Below are 23,196 nucleotides of genomic sequence, written 5' to 3'. Positions count from 1 at the left end.
CTGACCGACCCTGAAGGAGTAATCAAAGATGAACCTAGCTTGATGGTAAAATCATGTTGTATGGTGGGGTTAGCAGGGAAAACAAGCAGCTCAGTCTTTGCTAGATTGAGCTGCAGGTGATGTTTTTTCATCCATGCCGAGATGTCCGCCAGACAGCTTGAGATTCGTGCAGCTACTGTAGGATTATCTGGTTGAAATGAGAGGTAGAGCTGTGTATCATCAGCATAGCAATGATATGAGAGACCATGTGCCTGAATGATGGGTCCCAATGATGTGGTGTAAATGGAGAAGAGGAGAGGTCCAAGCACTGAGCCCTGAGGAACCCCCGTGGTCAGTTGACGTGTTTTGGATACCTCTCCTCTCCAGGCAACCTTAAAACATACCACAACGGTCTGATAAAAGACTGAGAACAAGAGGATCTAATATAGGGGAAAATAACGAGGGAGAATCAGCAACTGGTGAACGAAGAGCCCAACCGGGAATTAAGGATAATGAAGGGGAGGGGGAAATACCACAAAGATAGTGATCACCTGGCACTCGTCAATAACCCCATGAGCTCAAGACAAACAAAACATGCAAACAATGAGGAGGAAAACAGATCAGACTGAAGTCATTACATAAATGGTCAGTGCATATGTAGTTCTCAGCATGCTTTTTAAGGGACTAAATTATAAGAGTAAATTTAGGGATTAATTTTTTTTTAATGGTTTTCTGTAAAGGGAAAGATGTTGTTAGTTTATGTTAGTGTTTAATGTTTATTTATGTTGGACATTTAGAGGAGTTTCTGTAATGTTTTTGAATTCTGTGGTTCCCATTATGCTGAAGAGTGGCTGTGTTTAGGCACCCAGTGAGCTATGCTAATATCAGCCATTACACCAGCCTTTTCTTAATTTTTTACTATATACATTGTGTATGATGATAAAAGTCTGACACATTCAAAAAAAAAGTCATGATCTAAGAATAAAAATATAATTTAAACTGTTTTAGATCAAATTGAGTTTGACCAACTCAATTACATTTCATTGTATAAATTAGATTTTTATAAGTTGGGGCTACACATATTTATTGGATGGAGCACCTGCCCTCAATTAAATTGAGTTTGTCCAATGTGTTATTTTTTTTGAGTGAGTCTGCAGTATTTAAAACAGTCAATAAAAACAGAACAAACGTTCAAATAACTGGGAGCAACAGATGGTCGGCCACAAACATTGGCGCCATCTTGAGTTACACCTGTGGTGAGGCTGTTCCTGCAGGCTGATTGATGCTCAGATTTGAAAATGTAGATAATGTTTAATAGCAAACCAGTGCAGTGTTGACAGTACCGGGCTTATATAGTCATTCTTTCTGGTTCTAGTAAGAATTTGAGCTGCTGTGTTTTGGACCAGCTGGAGTTTCTTTATTAAGCAAGCAGGGCATCCACCCAATAGAGCATTACAATAATCTAGCCTTGAGGTCATGAACGCAGGAACGAATTGTTTAGCATTTGGCACTGAAAGCATGTGCCATACTTTAGATATATTTTTAAGATGGATGAATGTAGTTCTACAGATGCTAGAAACTTGGCTTTCAAATGAGAGATTGGTATCAAAAAGCACACCAAGGTTCCTCACTGACAACAAGGAGTTGACAGAGCAGTCATCAAGTGTTAGACAGTATTCTAAATTACTGCGTGCAGAGGTTTTTGGTCCAATAATTAGAAATTCCATTTTTTTCAGAATTAAGTTGCAGGAAATTACTAATCATCCAATGTTTTATATCAGCTATGCATTCTGTCAATATTGTGAATTGGTAAGTTTCATCAGGGCATGAAGAAACATAGAGCTGTGTATCGTCAGCATAACAATGACAACTAACGCCATGCTTCCAGCATGTACAGGGTGAAAAGCAATGGTCCTAGCACTGAGCCCTGGGGTACGCCTTACTGAACTTTTTTTTACTATCACGAAATAGGAAAAACCTCCAGTTTTGTTTTCTTCCAGCTGTGCTCCATTTTTCTGGTGATTCAAGGGCCAGGGTGTAATCGTTTTACCACGGCGTTGCACTTTTTTCTTTTATCTTCTTTAAGCGCCGGGGAGCAACTGTGACTAAAGTACTGGAAAAGAGAGAGATTTTTTTTGTATTTACTAATTCTGGGAACAGACAGTCTCTATGTGCTGGGATTTAGCTGACTTCTGTGATGTGTGACAGCTAGCAGACGGTCTGTTACGCCAGTCTGGCTGCTTCCTGACCTGGGCCCCAGTTAGTCAACGTTCAACTCTAAGACTATGTGCCAAATTACTAGAGAGAAGAGCAGCACCAGCCCAGGAGGAGTGTAAGTATCTCATCACTCCGACAAACCGGGAGGAGGCCAGAGCAAATAACGTTAGCTGCCATTGTACTTGCGAGTTAACACACCTGAAAAATAATCTTAATTATTACAATTAGCTTTAGCCAGCACTTTTAAATTTGCTTTGATGTCAGGCGCTCTGGCTCCCAGTAAACATGTGACTATGGTGGCTGGTGTCTCTATTTTCTTGTAATAGATGTAATAGAATTACCAATAACTAGGGCACTTTCAACAGAATCCTCAGTGGGTGCATCACTTAGTGGGGAGAACCAGTTTGATGTCCTAATCGGAACGGAAGAGCGTTTTTTAAATCCATGACTATGCCATCTCACAGTCACCCAGCCCTGCTCCAAGGGCTCTACAGCTGAATGTCTATATATTTAGGAATATTGGAAAAAAATACAGGAGGCTCTGGAAAAACACATTTTTAGAAGAGACATACACTGTAAACATTTTTTTTTTATTGGTTTAACTTAAAAAAGTAAGTAAACTGGTTGCCTTAAAATTTTGAGTTTATTGAAATTAAAAATTTGAATTGATACAATGAAGGAAATTTTTTAATAAATTGAAACTCAAAATATTATTGTATCTGAACCACATAAAAAAATTGATAAATCATGAATATAGCACTATTTGGCATGTTTCATTTTGCAAATATGCTTACAAAATCTTTTAATAATATTTTAATAAAGGTTGTCGAATCTCAAAAATGTTCATTGTATTAACTAAAATTTTTAATTTCAATGAACTCAAAATTAAGGCAACCAGGTAACTTTTTTTCAAAATAATTTTTTACAGTGTACCACTAGAAAGCCGATTACTTCCTTGCAGATCCTCTCCAGTTCTGTCAGGTCGTCAAGTCTCTCCAGGGATGCTCAACTGGGTTTAAGTCAGGGCTCTGGCTGGGCCATTCAAGATCAGTCATTAAGGCCAAAAAATATCTAACTTTTGTCTCATCAGACAAGAGGATTTTATTTCTCACCATCTTGGAGTCCTTCAGGCGTTTTTAAATTTTTTTTTTTTAGCAAACTTCATGCGGGCTTTCCTGTGTCTTGCACTGAGGAGAGGCTTCTGTCAGGCCACTCTGCCATAAAGTTGACTTTCTACAACTTTGTCGGTTCTCGTTTGTATGTCGCAAATGAGTAAAGCAAGCCAACGCAAATGGCCGTAAACGAAACTTAAAATAAGTCTTAGATGCTCAAAAACACAATCATCTTCAATAAAAATGAATGAGACTAAATGATCTTACCAGTGCTTAGGTCGCTCTCTCTTATATTGTGGTTTTTGAATTTGAAATGAGCTGCTGAATAAAATGCATCTTGAATCGTTTGCTTTCGTTGCTGTAAACTCTGTTAAATGAGCATATACCACGGGAATTGAAGATCGGATTTATATTAATTTTGCGTAGGTGTAAGGTATAAGACAACCTGCTGTTCCTTTTTTATTTTTATTTGTTTTTAGATTGTTTAGTTTCGTTTGCGAGAGCCGCGAACAGAATCAGCCTGCCTCAGCTCGTCAAAAATGCCTTTTGCTGTGGTGGTAATAAGTAAGCGAAATAACTAACATTGGGATGTTTGAAGTGTTTTATATCTGTGTATTTTATTATAGGCAAGACAAGTCAAGAGTTGATTTGAGAGGCTAAATCGATTAAACGTGGTTAACTCACTGGCAGCCACTGGCACGTCACTAAATTTTTTTTTTAACTTTAATTTAACAAACAAAAAAATGCTCTAAACATTTATCTAAATTAACTTAATAAAGAAACTAAACGAAATATAACTACTTTGACATAAAAAAAAAAAACTGAACTACTTTAATGGCTACAACAATGTAAAAAAAAAAAAAAAAAAAAAACGGGCTCCAGTTGGACTCGGGCCAAGAATTTTGATAAGCTGTCGAACACGGGCCGGGCTAGGGCCTCAGCGTCTCGGGGCAGGGCCTCAGCGTCTCGGGGCAGGGCCGGGCTAGGGCCTCAGCGTCTCGGGGCAGGGCCGGGCTAGGGCCTCAGCGTCTCGGGGCAGGGCCGGGCTAGGGCCCCAGCGTCTCGGGGCAGGGCCGGGCTAGGGCCTCAGCGTCTCGGGGCAGGGCCGGGCCGGGCTAGGGCCTCAGCGTCTCGGGGCAGGGCCGGGCTAGGGCCTCAGCGTCTCGGGGCAGGGCCGGGCTAGGGCCTCAGCATCTTGGGGCAGGGCCGGGCTAGGGCCTCAGCGTCTCGGGGCAGGGCCGGGCCGGGCTAGGGCCTCAGCGTCTCGGGGCAGGGCCGGACCGGGCTAGGGCCTCAGTGTCTCGGGGCAGGGCCGGGCTAGGGCCTCAGCATCTCGGCGCAGGGCCGGGCTAGGGCCTCAGCGTCTCGGGGCAGGGCCGGGCTAGGGCCTCAGCGTCTCGGGGCAGGGCCGGGCTAGGGCCTCAGCGTCTCGGGGCAGGGCCGGGCTAGGGCCTCAGCGTCTCGGGGCAGGGCCGGGCTAGGGCCTCAGCGTCCCGGGGCAGGGCCGGGCTAGGGCCTCAGCGTCTCGGGGCAGGGCCGGGCCGGGCTAGGGCCTCAGCGTCTCGGGGCAGGGCCGGGCTAGGGCCTCAGCATCTTGGGGCAGGGCCGGGCTAGGGCCTCAGCGTCTCGGGGCAGGGCCGGACCGGGCTAGGGCCTCAGTGTCTCGGGGCAGGGCCGGGCTAGGGCCTCAGCATCTCGGCGCAGGGCCGGGCTAGGGCCTCAGCGTCTCGGGGCAGGGCCGGGCTAGGGCCTCAGCATCTCGGGGCAGGGCCGGGCTAGGGCCTCAGCATCTCGGGGCAGGGCCGGGCTAGGGCCTCAGCTTCTCGGGGCAGGGCCGGGCTAGGGCCTCAGCGTCTCGGGGCAGGGCTGGGTTACGGCCTTAGCATCTCGGGGCCGGGCCGGGCTAGCATAATTACAATTTAAAATAATCAAGTTATTTTTAATTGTAATTGTTTTACAACATTACTGTTTTACTGTGTTTTTGTTCGAATAAATACATAGTTGGCACTGAATGTCCAAATTTCACTCACTCGTCACCATCTAGTCGCATATTTATGTTTTCCCATTGTCCTTAAAACCCTCACCATCAGAAATATTCAGTTTTACCAACAGTGATATGAATCATGTGCTGCTCACAAATGACCATTCACTGGATTCCTCTTTCGTCTAATGCTCCCACGTGAATTATACAGGGCTCCAGTGAATGTACTAGTTGAATATGGGCATTTATCAGTCTCTAAGGGTCAGACTCAGAGCAGTTCAGCTTCAGGCCACCAGAGGGCTGTCGCGTCCTCAAATTAACACAGCCTGATCTTTACATGCTTTCTGGGAAATGGGGTTTGCTTTCTTCTGGAGTTATAAGCAGTATAGCATTTATATTGCACAACTATTCTATTGTATTCGGCTCTGCTCTATTCTGTTCTATTCTATAATCTCAATAGCACAGATAATTTAAGGGCCTTAAACTGATTTGCATTACAGTTTTGACTTTATTTTTTGTAATAAATCTCAGTATCTATCAGTCATGTGTGCCTGTAAGTAAAGAACAGCAGAGTTTAGCAGAGTCTAAGCTCCAACTGCAGAGTTTAGCTCCAACCCCAATCAAACACTCCTGAACCAGCTAATCAATGCCTTTATATGACCTAGTAAAACATTGATTAGATGTTTCAGGAGTGTTTGATTGGGGTTGGAGCTAAACTCTGCAGGACAGTGGCCCTCCAGGACTGAGTCTGGGGACCCCTGCCCTAAATAATCATCAAGATTTTGGCAGAGATTAAATATATTTTTCTTCCAGACACAAAACATCTCAAAATCCATGAATTTGCTGGTTTTCAATAATTATTTTTATTAAAAATTGCATTCAAATATTGGATCAATTTTGTAATCTTAAACAAAAATACAAGCATTTTTATATACAAATACAAAAATTACAATATATGAATTCAAAATTTGAAGAAAAAAACGTTTCATGTTTATGATCAACACATAAAACCACACAACAGCAGCTTCTGAATGTTGCCTTTCTTGTATTTTCTGTAACTTGGTTTAAAAACCCTCATAATACTCCAGTACTGATGAGCTTAGTGTCTTATCTCGTCCATTACAGTAACATCAGTCAGTTCATGCATGCATTAACAGTCCTGTCCTCTGAACATAAGCAAAATCCCATTCGTTTAGCACGTCATTTTAAAAGATTTCTCATTTACAAATCGACACCTTTATCTTGTGCAGACAATTAGCAATAAGCTTTCATATGAAAAATACATTATTATTATTATTATTGTGAAATGTTTCATATTATTATGGTCAGCATGTAAAATATAAATAATCTTTAACTGAAACAATGCAAAAGCTGTGAGCGTGGTCTCTCATACCTCTATAAGTCCGTCACACTTTAGTACTGAACACACACTCACTGGCATCATATGAGATATGAAAGCTGCCCTCTCCTAAGACTGGGATCCTGAGAGTAGGGCTCTGACTGCATAAACCTGTGTGTGCTCCTAGGATTTCTGATGGTTCAGTTGCGTGGTTGGGAGTTGAACTCGTTGCAGATGTTGTGAATAATCTTTGACACATACTTGTAGAGGTTGTCGAACTCATCCACAAAGAACGAGTGCTCTCTGTCGGGGTCGGTGGCGATGTATTCCAGCTCGTCCTGCGCTGCCCAGGCGATGCCGATGGAGTACGCGATCACACCTGGTGTGTGAGACACAGAAGAGTAAATACCTGCTCTGACAGAGACACTTTAATCATTCAGGCCCAGAAGCTCTAGCTACAGCCCTGACTGGCAATCATGACGTAAAACCCTCATCATCCCCTTGCTGTGACCCAAAATGACCTGAAGCCTTAAAATTATACTATTATACACTGTCGCCTTTGACTTGGCTTGCTCAGCTGGGGACACTAAAATTACGATTTTATTAAACTAAATAGCCAAGTAAAATTAACGTATTAGGTCTTATTTAATTCTATAAACTATAATACTGATCTGCCAACATTGTCTCTCTCTGATAAATTAAAATAAGCTGATAACATCACTGTTTACTCCAGAACGACTGTACAGCCAAATCTAATTCTGTTGCAGTATTGTCCTGTTTAACACTGAAGCTGCTCTGACACAATCGGCGTTGTAAAAGCATTTTATATATAAATAAAGTTGACTTCACTATATTTGTCAAAAATGCCTTTTTTAATGCATGTTTTATTTTATTTACCTTTAAATTACTAGATTTGATCAATAAATAATAATCTTAGCACATTCTTTTAACTTAAATTCAAAATAAGTCATTTTCATGTATAACCCTGTTGATTCAGCTCAGAATGTCTTCCATTGGGTGTCTTTGCCGACCTCTTGTGGAAAAATAAAAACATAAGTGCTATTTCATGACTCTCTCCACTAGATGGCCTTTTAGCTCTATATGGAGCTAATGAGCAATTTTAGGTTTATCTACACTACAGATGCTGTTCATATAATTAGAATATCATTAAAACGAATTATTTTACTAATTCCATTCAAAAAGTGAAACTTGTATATTATATTCAGTAATTACACACAGACTGAGATTATATATATATATATATATATATATATATATATATATATGTGTGTGTGTGTGTGTGTGTGTGTGTGTGTGTGTCAAATATTTATTTCTTTTAATTTTAATGATTATAATTGACAACTAAGGAAAATCCTAAATTCAGTATCTCAGAAAAGTAGAATATTGTGAAAAGGTTGAATATTGAAGACAGCTGGAGCCACACTCTAATCAGCTCATGAACTTAAACACCTGCAGGCCTTTAATGGCCTCTCAGTCTAGTTCTGTCGGCTACACTATCATGGTGAAGACTGCAGACTCGACAGTTCTCCAAAAGACGACCATTGACACCTTACACAAGGAGGGCAAGACACAAAAGGTCATTGCAAAAGAGGCTGGCTGTTCTCAGAGCTCTGTGTCCAAGCACATTAATAGAGAGGCGAAGGGAAGGAAAAAATGTGGTAGAAAAGTGTGCAAGCAATAGGGATAACCGCACCCTGGATGGGATTGTGAAACAAAACCCATTCAAAAATGTGGGGGAGATTCACAAAGCGTGGACTGCAGCTGGAGTCAGTGCTTCAAGGACCACTGCGCACAGACATAGGGATGTGTTGGTCTTAAATAATATAATTTTTTTCTAGGATACTGTATTTGGGATTTTCCTTAGTTTTCAGTTAAAATCAAAATTTAAATAAATAAACATTTGAAATATATCAGTCTGTGTGTAAGGAAGGAATATAATACACAATTTTCCGTTTTTGAATTGAATTAGTGAAATAAATCAACTTTTGATGATATTCTAATTATATGACCAGAACCTGTATATTGCCAGAAGTATTGGGCCGCCCCTCCAGAACCCTGAGCTCAGATGTTCAGTCCCTTCATGTCCACAGGTGTATAACTCCAGCTCTCGGCCTGCAGACACTTCTACACACATTAGTGAAAGAATGGATCGCTCTCAGGAGCTCAGTGAACTCAAGCGTGGGGCCGTGATAGGCTGACACCTGTGCAATAAGTCCATTCCTGACATTTCCTCACTACTAAATATTCCACGCTCAACTGTTAGTGGAAAACATTCCAGGATTTTTCTTCACATTATGGACTTCAATGGGAACCAACGGTTGAAGGTCCAAATTGATGCAGTTTCGATGTGTGTGTAAGGAGGACCATACACACATATTCAGATGTCTTTGTGTCAGTTTATCGTTTAAAACGTTTTTACGAACACTCGTAAACACTGATTCAGTACTTCCACCTATGTCAAGCATGACCTTTTCAAGCGTAACGAATGAACGCACATCACAGAACAGAGCAAGGCCAGCATTTGTGCTTATAAAACTTCAACTCTTTTATTTTTTGTTTAAATGACAATGGTTTGGCTAGATAAGACCCTTATTAATCATCTGGTGTCGTTTAGAAGCTGCACTGAAACTATCATTTGGACCTTGAGCCGTTTGAGGCCCACTGAAGTCCATTATATGGAGAAAAATCCTGAAATGTTTTCATCAAAAACCTTCAATAATAAAGAAAGACATAGACATCTGGGATGACTTGGGGGTGAGGAAACTATCAGCAAGAGTTTATTTAAAAGTCAACTAATCATTTAAGGTGGTAAAACAAGTTTGTGGTATTACCCAGTTTTGGTCGGGACGACGGTCTTGCATAATTTGCAGACGACATTGGTTTGACTATGGTCAGATTTATAAAATCCCAAAAACTGCCGTACTGGCAAGCTGACTTGTTTTCCTGATTTATCTACTATTTCCTCGTTCGCCGCACCTCTCCTTTTCCACGCCGGTTCTGTTACTGAACCAAAAAATAAACTGTTACATGATTGGCTGCTAGCGCGTCACTCCCTACGTTGCTAGGTTACCAGAGAGTGAGTGCCTTTGTTCCCTTTGTTCATGCCTCCAAACTTGCAATGAAAAAAAGTTTTTCGAATACATTTTTTATTAATGTTCGAATCAAAAACCTTAATTTCTTTTCCACTGAAGAAAGACATGGACATCTTAGATGACATGGGGGTGAGGAAATGTCAGCATAAGTTTATTTAAAGGTGAACTAATCCTTTGAAGTATGATAAAGCAATAGTATATTTAATAATTTTACTGGTAAAAATATCATAAATGCACAAGAAAATTGGCTCTTTGTAAACCAAATTTGATATATGACTTCTATTAATATGTATCTGGCGTTTGGCTTTCCGTCACACTCACCTTTCCGGTGTACGGCCAGCGCCGGGGCCCTGACGTCATCATAGGAGCGTCCGTCCGTGATGACGATCATGATCTTGCGCTTGTTGGGTTTGGATTTGCTGAAGAGCTGGTCCGCGGCGTACGTGATGGCGGCTCCTGTACTGGTTCCTCCGCTCCAGTAGTTTATGCGTTTGATAGCGTTCAGCAGGTCGGCTTTGTTGTTGTGCTGTCCGAAGGCGAACTCCAGCCTCTGCTCATACGTGTACTGTACGATTCCCACACGCGTGTCCGTGTCTGAGATCTCAAACTCGCGTGTGACGTTTGCGACGAACTGGAGCACGGTGCGGAAGTTCCCGGTGCCGACGCTGCTGGATCCGTCGATGACGAAGGCGATGTCGTTGGCGTTCAGGCAGGTCTTGCTGCACACCAGGCGGTCGGTGTCACACACACGCTTAACCAGAGGCTGCACGGCTTTACGCAGAGCGAACCAGCTCGAGATGGGGAGCGAGAAGAAGCCGTTGGTTCTGCACACAGCCTACGGACAAAAACAAGAAATCAACTTCCCTCTGTGTTCCTTAACCCGCTGGTACTAAACTTTAGCCTGCCATCGTCATACTCAATTCTAGTCAGAATATAGCCCCGTTTCCACCAAAATTATCCAGAACAAATTGTACCAGGAACTTTTTTACAGTTCGATTAGTCCGGTGATGTCGGACTGCGTGACTGCTCCTTCTAGTCAGCGGTGGACAGTAATCATTTTTGCGCGACACTGTCTATAACAATAACAAGTATGGAGGAGAATCAAGCTGTGCTGCTTTTGCTGGTTATGTATTGTTTTTCTAAAGAGGTAATTAACAAAATGGCGGAAAAGAGCACTGATACTAAAGCATATTCTGAAAGCTTGTAAAGCTAGATTTAAAATGACAATGTACGTTATTATCAGCTATTACAGAACACAGAATGAACCTCGCAAAGGCTTTTAAATATGACGATGAAATAAAATGCTGCATGAGCTTAACCAATAAGCTTGTTCAGCGCCCAAGTCCCGCCCCTGAAACTTCCTGAACTTTGAAAAGGTACTACCTCGCAAGCAGGGTCATTTAGATCCTGTGGTCGAAACACACCAAGTACCACCCTAAAGTTTCTAGTTCCTGGGGAAAGATCCTGCGGTGGAAACTGATTCTGCTGCATTGGGCTGTGATTATGGGGCGTGTTTCAACCGAACCAGGAAAGACCTCGATTGTATAGACCTACAACCAATCAGAGCAGCGGAGCGACGCATAACGTTAGTTGTCAAATGTCAACAGAACTCAACTGCACTGTGTTACCAAGTCTGCAAATTTCACACCGGTTGTTTTTCATGTCCGCAGGTTGAAGTGACCTAAATTATTCGATATATAGACCCAGAATGCTAATTTTAGTAAGCAATCTTTCCAAAATAACAAATTTTATGAGATGTGACATTTCTTTTGGGGAGCGAGAAGAAGCCGTTGGCCGTTTCTGCACACAGCCATTCCGACTTCTGAAGTCGTGATCAAGAGATCATTGCATTCACGTTTCAAAATGTGAGGCATGTGCAATTTTTACCGAGGAAACTTGTATTTACGATAATTCCTAGAGCACGTGAAGGCAGCATTAACCCGGAGGTACTAAACTTGGTGTGTGAACACAAATACAAACACTGCAAAAAATGCTCTTCTTATTTCTAAATATCTAACTTCTCAAATCAAGATGCATTTACTAGATCAGTAAAATTACATTAGATATTTTTTCTTGTTTTGTTGATATAAAATCTAAATGAAGTGAGTTTTTGCCTAAAACAGGCAAAATGATCTGCTAATGGTGTGAGAAAAATATTCTTATTTCTGATTGAAATCGTATTTCTTGTTTCCGTCCCAAACAGAAATAAGATTTTTTTTTGTTGTTGTTGTAGTGTATCTCGCAATTCAGAATTTATTCAAACTTACAAATGGGATTTTCTGTCACGATTCTGACTCTTTTTTTATTCTCCTCATTGTGAAATATAAACACTCATCGTGAGTTATACAATTATTTTTTTATTCTGTGGCTTCCACACTAATCTCCCCTCATTCAACAGATGTTAAAGAATTTTGCTCCTTTTCTAACATAAATGCATTTATTAAAAATCAGTAGCAAAAGTAAAAAAAAATATTTTTTACATTTTAAATAGGGGTGTAACGGTTCACAAAATTCACGGTTCGGTTCGATACGATACACTGGTGTCACGGTTCGGTTCGGTACGGTTCGGTTCGATACGATACACTGGTGTCACGGTTCGGTTCGGTACGGTTCGGTATGTTTTAGATACAGCAAAAAGAAAAAATTGGCAGAAATTACCTTTTTTTATTATTATTTTATTAAAACTAACAAAGTATGATTTTTTGTTGTTGTATGATTTTACCCATCTTCTATGTAGTTACAGGAATAAGACATTAGCTCTTTACATTAGCGTGTGCGGTGCGTGTTTCAGGAGCCCCACACCCTGTAGTGCTTTATGCTGCGTTTGCAGTCCGCAACTGATCCGCTGTTGCATATCACAAACACAGCATTTATTCATTATTTTTTATTTAAAATCCAAAAGTTTTTACTGAACATGCCTCGTCAGAATTCCAATTTTCTTTGTTTACTCTTTAATAGAAGTCAGGTTACGTAGCCTACTACATTTAAACAACATTTTATTAAATTCATTTATTCATATTTATATACTTTAGATTTAGCTCACACAAGTGGCAAAACATTTAAACATAGTTTATAGCCTTAAATCACAAACATTTTAAATTAGAAACTTACAATAATCTATTCAAAAACAGCCGACTCTAGTCTTTACTTTCGTTTTTACACCCTTTTAAAAGAAATCCTGCAGGTCAAAAAGAACTTTGCTTTTCACCTCAGAGAAAGTATGAGTGCTCTCCATTATGGCACATTTTTTTTTACCTAAATGCCAGGTAAGGTGTCGTTTTGTTGCATTACTTGAGGAAAAAAAAAGCCATGTGTTGACTTTGAAACAAGAGTATATTTTAAATGAGATGCATCTTTGGTGAAATTATTAGATTTTCGCGTCAGTACATGTTTATTTTAATGCGAAAAGTCTTCTGTCGCTTTAATGCAGCAACGCAGCGCAGCAAAAAATAAACTCGGTACGCAAACGATCCGTGCACTGCTGCAGACGCAACGCTCCTGGAACGGACTGACGGACAGCATCCGCGTGCAGTTTGAAAGCTGTCATCCGTTAACATGGGTACGGGAAAAAATATGCACCGCACACGCACTGCAGACGGAGTATGTGTGAAACAGGCGTTAGGTCTCATATCCGCGGCTATAATTGGACCACTCGCCGCGGTGATGTCTTTTGCCATTTGAATAAGTTGGAAATGTCTGTCTTAATGCTGCGGGGATAGTTTGTGGGATAGTTTGTGGCTGTTTCTCCTTTTTATCGTCTTGTTGTCAACGTAAAGACAACAAGATCGTCTTGTTGTCGGCTTTGATTGACATGACATGAATTATTCCCGCTGCTGTACCATCAGCAAATGCGACATACCGTTGTTTTTTAATCCATCAATCTTGCCAACACCATCATAGCTTACCAAGAATCCAAAGTTCACCCAAACACCAGACCTGTCGGTTATTGGAGGATCTTCTATTTCTGGTTTGTTAAACGCAATAGCCATTTTGCCACGAGCATTCAGCGCGTAGCCTACTGAGTAAGCGAGCACCTGACTGAGCAGTCTAAAACATATTTGGTGTTTTTTTTTTCTTTCACTTCGGCGGTGTCAGGGGCATTGCCTGTTATGTCGTTTTGGTTATTGGGCTACCTTGTTGAACGCATATTATTATATTTCACACAATTTTTTATTTTCCAAATCTAATTAATTAGTCCAAGAACCGTTCGGTACATAATGCGTACCGCGTACCGAACCGAAAGCCTCGTACCGAACGGTTCAATACGAATACGCGTATCGTTACACCCCTAATTTTAAATATATATCTTTAAAAATATATATATATAATTTGAAAACATGCAATCTCCTTAAAATACAAAATATTAAAGAAAAAACTAAATTAAATATTAATGAAAATAAAAGTATTATATGATTATGGTCTCCGATGTGTTTTGATCATGAACACTAACCCTAGCATAACGTAATTATGTTCATTTCTCACAGCACTTCCACACAATGAAACCGGACACTCCAACGTAATCGATATTGATACCTTGTCAACAAAGTTGGCCTCCACCACGTTCTGCTTTTCATTCTCATCAGGGCCCTCGATGGTGACAAAGAAGATGTTGATGCCGGACTCTCGGGCCAGCCGCGAGGCCTCCTCCACCCTGTCAGTGGGCCAGCCGTCCACCAGAACCACGGCCACGTTGGGCGCGCCACCTCGATTCCCATTAGCATCACTGAAGAAGTGCTTGTTGATGTAGGAGAGGGCCTTCCCTTAAAGGAGCACAGAGCCAGAGTCAGCACAAAACAGCTACAGTTCTTTAGGGAACGCTCTCTGCTGGGTTTCAATCGCAGCTCTGTTTCGCCTCCAGTCTCGGCCCTCAGACGCTTTCCTTAAATGCTTCCAGGACTCAGGAAAAGACTGGGTGTTGCACGCCACTGCTGAAAACTATATCAATGCAGCAGTTAGTAAAACCTTAAAGTTTAACTGAATTTTCCAAATTTGAGCTCATCGACTTAATAAGAAAGTATTTTAGAAATGCTGCACTTAGTGGATACTAAAAGCATTTAGGCACGTCAAGCACAAAGTCACCATGAAATCACAATGGATTATTGCAGTTTATTCTAAATGATTTATCATGATTGTTTTAAATTCATGTTCCTGGTAATCTTGAGTCAGAATGACTTCCCTCTCTCTCACAGAGACATCTCTTCTCTGATGATGAGGGCGGGGCCACCTGTCACTCACATGAGATCCACCAATAGCAAACCACAGCCATCCAATCAATTCCCCTCAGACAAAATCAAGCCCCGCCCACTACATTTGTTCTTGTTTGAGAGGCGTTTAACTCAATATATGGCACAATAAAGAAGAAAAGTCCAGCACAACTTCCAGGGGTGATTCATGTATTTCAGTATTAGTGGGGCTCAGAGGATTGAATCAACAACAACAAACCTTAAATATATTGTTTGTGTACTAAGATAATCACATACAGTAGGTTCTAAACTACCGAGTTTATGGGGTCACTGCAGTCCAAACAAGCATGTTTGTGTAAATTATATACAGAAGATGAAGGACTATGGCTCTGATTAAACCTCTTCCAACCAGATTCATCACAGCAGATAATGCTGTGTCCTCAGGCTATCTTTGACTTTATATGCAGCTGCTGTTTCCTCTGTTTTATTAAAGTGAGACACTATCTATAACACAAACCATGCAACCAAATCTCTAGGTTGGATAAACCTCAGGCATTTGGTCAGCTTACACAGAAACACCACAGAGTGGCACCAGCCCTGTAATTTCGCCACAGTTCCCAGCTCAGATTTAGATCTTATTTGGACCTGAGATCAGAATCAGAAAGAGCTTTTATTTTGTGAAACCATGTGACAGCTCCTGCTGTTTGGCCTGCTCGGTGCGCTCCGGCATTATTCACTCACCTACATGCGAAAGGCCGCCCTTCTGCGTGATTTTGTTGATGGCTGGTTTCACGTCACTGGAGCTGGAGAACTGTTTCAGACTGAATTCTGTGACCACATCATCCCTGGATCAGAAATGGAATGCTGATGAAATGCCATGCCAGTTATATTTTGGTATGACATTACATTATGTAACTTCATTTAGAGATATACACATCTCCTGATTACTCGACAGATCTGAAATTCCAAGAACCATTGACATCAATGAATCACTCGACTCTTATAATCACCTAGAATATTATATATATATATATATATATATATATATATATATATATATATATATATATATATATATATATATATATATATATATATATATATATATACACACACACACACACACATATATATATATATATATATATATATATATATATATATATTTTTTTTTTTTTTAGGTGATTATAAGAGGTAATCCTACAGACTCCAAACATTTGAACACTATTGCATATAAACAATCAATATTCTACAATCACCCTTAAGATTCAGACACATCTCTGAAATTCTTGTAATGTAAATTACATGTTTTCATGTTAGACAATGTAAGTATATTGATATTGTATGTTTTAGTGGCTATCCAAAAGAGTGTGTAAACATTCTGTAAATATTTCTATTATGAAATAAACATATTCTGATTCTGAGGGAAAAATGAATGTTTGCTAAAACCAAATTGTATTTATTATACTGTGAATGCTATTGGGAGCATGTTTCTCGACAGTCCCTCACTGGTTTTCATTAATAATACTCAAGTGTTTGTCTGTTTTCTGGCTCAGGGACGTATTATTACCCGTATTGGATGATGCCCATCATGGGTCCGGCTGATCCCACGCGAAGAGCCTGAGAAACCTCCGCAAGGAAGTCTTTCTGAATCTTAAAACGTCTTTTCCCAATGCTCCAGCTGCCATCCATGAGGAACGCAATATCAACTTTACAATCTACAAAGACAGGATGAGAATCGGATGAGAGATAGGAAAGGAAGTGAGTGATAGACTGTTATAATCAGTGTCAGTTTTGAAGGAACATGGAGGAATGTACTTGGATCTCCTTGTGTCCGATCACTGAGTTCAGGATTTCTGGCTGGTGGTTCGGGTCCTCGAGCGATGAATCCTGGGAGATGAGAGGATGTTGCCATTATCAATCCTGTATCTATCTACAGTACTGTGAGGAACTGTGTATTATACAGTAAGTCCACATTTAAAATAAAATACATAACTGCACAACCTGCTAAAGAGCTTTGCTGAGAAAAAAGGCTACTAGAACCTGGTACTGCTTTTTCATGATAAAAGACCCCTAAATTGAAACCTTACTGATAGTGTTAACAAAAGCAAACATGAGATAAAAACACATCTGTGCCACTTTAAAGCCTCTTTGAGCTCTTTTACCCAAGTGTCTTTACTTCGTTAAAAATGCCACACAAATGGATCCAATGTCTTCCAAACAACAAAATGTATTAGTTTACAAAGCATGCACTATGTTTGAGCTCATAATATAACAGCTTGAAAATAAGTCTCTATTAATCAATAATCTTTCCCTGTAATCACAATTTGTTGGTGTTTTAGAGCATCTAGTGTTTATTTCAGCTGGAAACTGCTGTCAGTTGTATGTACAGGTACGTTTGTGGAGTTTGAGCTTTTGTTGCGTTCATAAATCTGCCTCCATAAAGCTCACACACTATAGTCAGTAGATTTCCTCACCTGACTCGAATGGGTTTGACTCGGCAGGCGCCTCTGTGAGAGTAATTACACACTAATTAATAATTAATCACACAATCATTAAAAAAATCAATATCTAATCACAATTTCTTAAAGTGCCTCTATTAAGCTTTTCCAGATGTTCCCTTTCATGTATTATGTAATACAGCAGCTGTTTCTGAATGTAAAACCTCTGTAAAGTTTCAGAGTTTCAGATACATAAAGTTTTATCTCCTAAAAGAAAGAAGTGCTTCTGAACTGAAACGAGTCGTCAGTAATTAAGTTTAGGTTAGTAACTGTTTAGGTTCGCAACTAATTTGCATAATGCCTGCCTTTGGTCTTGATTGTCTGAGCAGTGTCTCCTAGCCCCGCCCTCACTCACTATAGTCGTCACTGAGGCTGGAAGAGTTTGGTTAGGGGTTGATAATGAGCGCTTGCTTTCTGACCAATCACGGAAGAGGAGCGCTCAGAGAGGTGGGGCTTAGAGAGACTGAATCCTTGATGGAAGCGTTTCAGAGTCTGAGAGAAAAGAGCTGAAGCTGCGGTGGAGATTAGGAGAGAATTAGAGTCTTTTCGAGCATTAATGCGTGTAGACTCAAAACAAAATTAGGAGCCTTTAAAATAGCATAATAGGTGCACTTTAAGCAGACACTGGACTTCATTGTTCATTGTGAGAGACCTCTGGGCTTTTTTATACAAATGTGCTTGTGTTTTTGACGCACCTCTGGGGTGGCTCGTCTCAGGCGGAGGCTTGGGGTCTTCTGGATCCGGAGCTGAACACAGAAATCATGTACACATCAATCAGGACTCCAGTTTCACAAAGACACAGTGACTCACAGGCACTACACTTACACGATCACCATAACAGACTTCAGCCCTGTAGATTTAAAAATCAACAGTAAAGCTGAGGGGCATATGCTTTTTCTCATCAATCCAGACAGCTTACAAACATGATTCTAAAAGAGCTGGGACACTGTACAAATTGTGAATAAAAAAGGAATGCAATAATTTACAACTGGGCCAAGGCTCATTTAAAATGGACTGTGGCAAAGTGGAAAACTGTTCTGTGGTCAGACGAATCTAAATTTTAAGTTCTTTTTGGAAAACTGGGACACCATGTCATCTGGACTAAAGAGGACAAGGACAACCCAAGTTGTTATCAGCGCATCTCAGTTTAACATTTGATATGTCATCTATGTTGTATTCTGAATTGTTTTTAATCACAATTTGTACAATGTCCCAACTTTTTTGGAATCTGGTTTGTAAATGCATTTTTAAAATGAGTAGAGATACTTTCTCTTTGGTACTTGCTGCCGCATGATCCCAATACCTCTATTGTCAGTAATGCAGCAAATTCAAGTAAAGTTAACTTATCACATCATGAAATGTAAATAAAATATTGTACACAAAGCTTCGCAAATATGACTGTAGCTTTACAAGAAACAGAAACCCGCTCGCTCCATACATCATCATCGTTCTAAACACATCTGAGTTTATTTGCTGCATGAAGCAGATAAATGAGTTACCCGGCAGAATGTTCAGGCTGCTTTTCATATGCAATGAAAGTGGATGCAGACCAGAGACAGTAGCAGTAGTTCTGTTCTTGAGGGAACTGTAAAACCTGCACCCTATAAAGTATAAACCCAGAATCCAGCAACAGACGACTGAGGCTCCCAACAAAGACTCTTCTGGATCCAGACACGGGGTTATAGGGCCCAACCCTGTGCCATCACACACTTCCGACCATTTCTGCACTCAGTTGTTGTATTCTTGAAGATGCATTTATTTGTTCTGTTCTTACTACACTATTTTATTTTGCTTTATTGTGTGTAAAAAATGTCTCAGTCCTGTCAAGTCAGTCTTGTTTTACAGACGCAGTAAAACAAGCGATGGTATGTAAGCAGATGCATATATAAAATAATGTGATCATCAACATTAAAACATCATATAAATCAAAATGATCTAATGTTAGTGAATGAGAGGTGGACACAGGACGAGCTACAGGTCTGTGAAGCATTAGAGGTGTTGATGGACTCAATCCCCTTCACTTGTGTTTGATCATCTCTAAATCTGATCTAAATAGTCTTTCACAAACACGATTTTCTCAGCTTTTTGATCAAAAAGTTACTTTTTTATGAAGTAAAATAAGCCTCCCTGGGCCCCCAGAGGGCCAGGTCTGGACAGGACTCCTCGCGACAGCCCCTCCCTGGCAGATTCCCCTGAGGAAGGACCTGCTTTCTCAGGGATGGGGCACTCTATGGTACCCACGTCCAGAACTCTGGAAACTTCATGTTTGGTCCCTGGACGGGATGCTGAGGTTCTAGGTGGGCTACCACAGGCAGTGGTAGACACCATCATGTATGCTACAGCATCCTCTACGAGACGCCTCTATGCTTTAAAGTGGAAACTGTACATCCAGTTGTGCTATTCCCACAGGCAAGACCCACGAAGGTGTTTGATTACTTTTGTCCCTTCCTTCCTACAGGATGGGCTGGAGCGAAGGCTGTCTCACTCCACCCTTAAAAATGTACGTTGCAGCAATAGCGGCTATCCCATATGTGTATTCTCCAGGGTATCAGCTACCATACTTGGCTAGCCCCTTGTCTTTCCCTGCACAGAGCCCACTCTGTCATCTCTGGGCATGTTCTCTCCTCCCTGGGACCAGGTTGGATCCACCCCAGAGACTACCATAGGTAGTACTACCTGATAGGTTAGTCCTTATTCGTATTTGCCACCTCTCCTTCCACTGAAGGACGTGGCTCCTTCCCCAGCATTATCCAATAGTCATTTTGAATGGGTCTTGCAGGAACAGCAGTGACTGACATTTCCTGCTGGAGTGGTCCAGTGAGCTCTGTCAGGGCGCTGGAAGGGCCAGCATCCCTGGCATGTTGGTAGGGATCCCAATTTGTCAGTCAGTTCTGACGTACGTCGAAAGTGACCAACTGAAAGAGAACTTCTCGGTTATGTATGTAACCCTCGTTCCCTGAAGTAGAGAATGGAGACGTACATCCCGTCGCCAGGTGCTGTGCTTCAGCTGAAGGCTGGGTCACTATCTCGTCTCCTCAGTTGAAAAAGTGATATGCAGTACTTTCGCTTCCGTATTTATACCCGCGCTGCAGGTGGAGTGGCGACCACATGCCAATGTTTATTGGCTCGTTTATATACACTCAAAGTAGATTGGTCTTCGAAAATAGATCCCTACTTGTCTGTCAGTTCCGACGTACGGGGTTACATACATAACCGAGACAATATATTGTATGCTCAGATATTCATAAAACAAAAAATTATATGGGCTATTACATTTTTGTGAAAATGGTCAAAAACCCTGGCGGTGGCTGGCAACTTTTAAAATGCAAGTACTTTTAAGTACTTGATTTTTGGAATATGATTACATAATCTAGATCATACACTACCCAGCACTAATTATAACACATTTATAACATATACTCTTCACACAGATTACATTATTTTGTATTACTCAAAAATAAAAAGAGAGAATACTTACAAAACTGTCCAAAGTTATACGGCCAGTGCTCATACTCTGTGTTATCAGGCCTTGGGTCAAGAACTGCAGGGAAGAGGCAGCATTTGCAGGAACTGTTAGTTCAGCGTAAAGCATTATAGAAAACATACCCATAATGCCTGTGTGAATGTTAGCAAAAAAAGCCAGACAATCAAAAGCTGTAAAGAAAACCGTAGCTTACCACCTGTTCTCTGACATGGATGATAAAGCTAAAGTCATATAGCAGAAACACATGCTCCTCTGAATGTTTGATATCATGTGGGCCGCACATTGGCACTTATTAAACCTAGTGCCATGGCATATTTGAACAGCATGAATGAAGTGAATAAAATGAGTAGCAGATATTGTAGGAACCTGCGTACATAGATATGATTCTACGGTGATCAAAACAGACATGTGCTATGCACACTATGAAGCCGTAATGCAGATTTATGCGTATTTTCCTCTGGTACTGCATTAGAAGAATATGAACTCCTTACCTGCGGGGTCAGCAGTGCTCATCTTGCTCCATTTATTGCCTGTGTTTGGCACTGAGTGGCTACTATCTGAACACAGAAAGTGAGGGTTGGGCCTCATGTCAGATTTAGACATGATGGTGTAGGGATTATCATGAATTATTATGTGTTTATAGATAGTTTAAAAGCATGTTTAGCTTTCGTTTATGTCTTCTTTTATGTTTGCTTATGGAGGGTTACTTTATTGAACTTGATGGACCGGCATAATGTTTCTGATACCTGTTGGCCTTCTGGTGCCAGAGAACCAATCAGGTCGTGCATACGCAGGGTGCGTCCAATCGCGTCGTGCCAATGCTAAACAGGGAGATTTAGAAACTGCTTAAAATACATTACAACATCAAATGGACCTCTCTCGGGACAAGAGACAAAACAAGCTAAAGTTGATAAAGCGTGGAAAAATGTATTAAATTACAGATGAAATGTGAAAAGATGCCACAGAGCAAGAAAAACCTTTGATTTTGCTTTTATACTTTTGATTACTTTTATAGACAAAAAAGTGGGTTTAAAGTAATGAACTGGTACTTTGGGGTTAAGAACATTTTAGTGTTTAATTAAATTGATTACAGAACAGTTAGTTCAAGATATTTTCACAGTTTGTATCTCTTTTAGGAATTTTACAGTGACTCTTTCTACAGGAGTCATTGGACCATTCACTCAACCGATTTGCTCAAAAACACAGATTTATTCAGTAATGTTGCTCAGAGACACAATAGTACAGTAACCGGGGGGGGGGGGGGGTGGGGGGCATGTTCGGTACACTTAGTTTTGTCGTGACCATGTCATATTAACTCGTAGGAATGTGATAATATGTTGTGATCATTTTTTTCAGGGTAACCATCCTTATGTGGTGGCCTTGAGATCCTATGTTGAAGGAATGATATCTATTTCTCATGGCCACAAGTTAAATGCATAAACAACCAACAACAAATGCCTGATCATAGCAGCCTGGAATTAATAGAAATAAATAGGCCTATAATAATATTTATTTTTAATTATGATAAAAAATGGAATTAATGTACATTTTTTATATAACATATTGCTTATTATATTGTATTGTGCGTAATTATGCGCATCATTCATATGATGTTTGTTATCAATAATTGTTAAAAGAATATGCCTTGTATGTTTTTATCTATCCCACCCAACATTCTTTTAAATCCAATTTACTGATGTTTTTTTTTCTTTTTCATTTCTTAAAATATTATTATTATTGGTAAAAAAAAAAATCATTGTCATATATTTGCTTTATTTTCCTAACTAACACCTGTAACCTATGTGATGATAAATGAGCATCTGTTGACAGCATTCAAATTAAGTTTGAATTATTGGTTATTATTAATAGGCTATATGTTAAAACAATATTTAAGCTACAAAAATGATTAATATAAACCCAAAGTCTTTTAAATCCATTTGCTGATAGTTAATATGACATTCCCACGGATTAATATCACATGAACACAACAAGTGAAGCGAACATGTCCCCTCCCATTCACTGTACAAAAGTGTTGATTCAGGTTTGACCGAAATATTATCTTATTTGAGAAGGAAGCAAAACTAGAGGCAATCTTGTGTCTGAAATCATTATATTTTGTGTCCGAGATAAGTCTCAAGAATCAGTGAGGGGCATCAATTGAAAGATCCTTGTTCAGGCTAGAACATGATGTTGTCACTCATCCGAGTTGACTTACATTTATAACAGGTCTTTACCTGATATCAATGACACTGGAGTAGAAAGCTCAGTACTTGTTTACTGGCATGTA

General features: G+C 40.3%; 1 protein-coding gene across 7 annotated transcripts in view; it reads right to left on the bottom strand.

Moving 5' to 3' along the window:
* Positions 1-6,138: 6,138 nt before the first annotated feature.
* The window catches only part of vit (vitrin), a 29,036-nt gene continuing 11,978 nt past the window's right edge, over positions 6,139-23,196 (bottom strand). For 5 of the 7 annotated variants that reach the window (XM_067421463.1, XM_067421464.1, XM_067421465.1 and 2 more), the window contains 11 exons: positions 21,656-21,730; positions 21,401-21,466; positions 20,904-20,966; positions 18,121-18,171; positions 17,402-17,434; positions 16,743-16,814; positions 16,495-16,642; positions 15,666-15,769; positions 14,275-14,501; positions 10,063-10,576; positions 6,139-7,007 (listed from right to left, as the gene is read on the bottom strand). In XM_067421463.1, the coding sequence (XP_067277564.1) occupies positions 6,829-7,007; positions 10,063-10,576; positions 14,275-14,501; positions 15,666-15,769; positions 16,495-16,642; positions 16,743-16,814; positions 17,402-17,434; positions 18,121-18,171; positions 20,904-20,966; positions 21,401-21,466; positions 21,656-21,730 (1,532 nt within the window). In that variant the 3' untranslated portion in view covers positions 6,139-6,828. The remainder of the gene's footprint in view (positions 7,008-10,062; positions 10,577-14,274; positions 14,502-15,665; positions 15,770-16,494; positions 16,643-16,742; positions 16,815-17,401; positions 17,435-18,120; positions 18,172-20,903; positions 20,967-21,400; positions 21,467-21,655; positions 21,731-23,196) is intronic. The other 2 variants (XM_067421468.1, XM_067421470.1) reach the window with 1 other exon arrangement.

Source organism: Pseudorasbora parva, chromosome 17, assembly GCF_024679245.1.
Source record: "Pseudorasbora parva isolate DD20220531a chromosome 17, ASM2467924v1, whole genome shotgun sequence".
NCBI classification, from domain to species: Eukaryota; Metazoa; Chordata; class Actinopteri; order Cypriniformes; family Gobionidae; genus Pseudorasbora; species Pseudorasbora parva.
The sequence above is the reverse complement of the archived record's forward strand: the minus strand, read 5'-3'. Positions and strand labels throughout refer to the sequence as shown.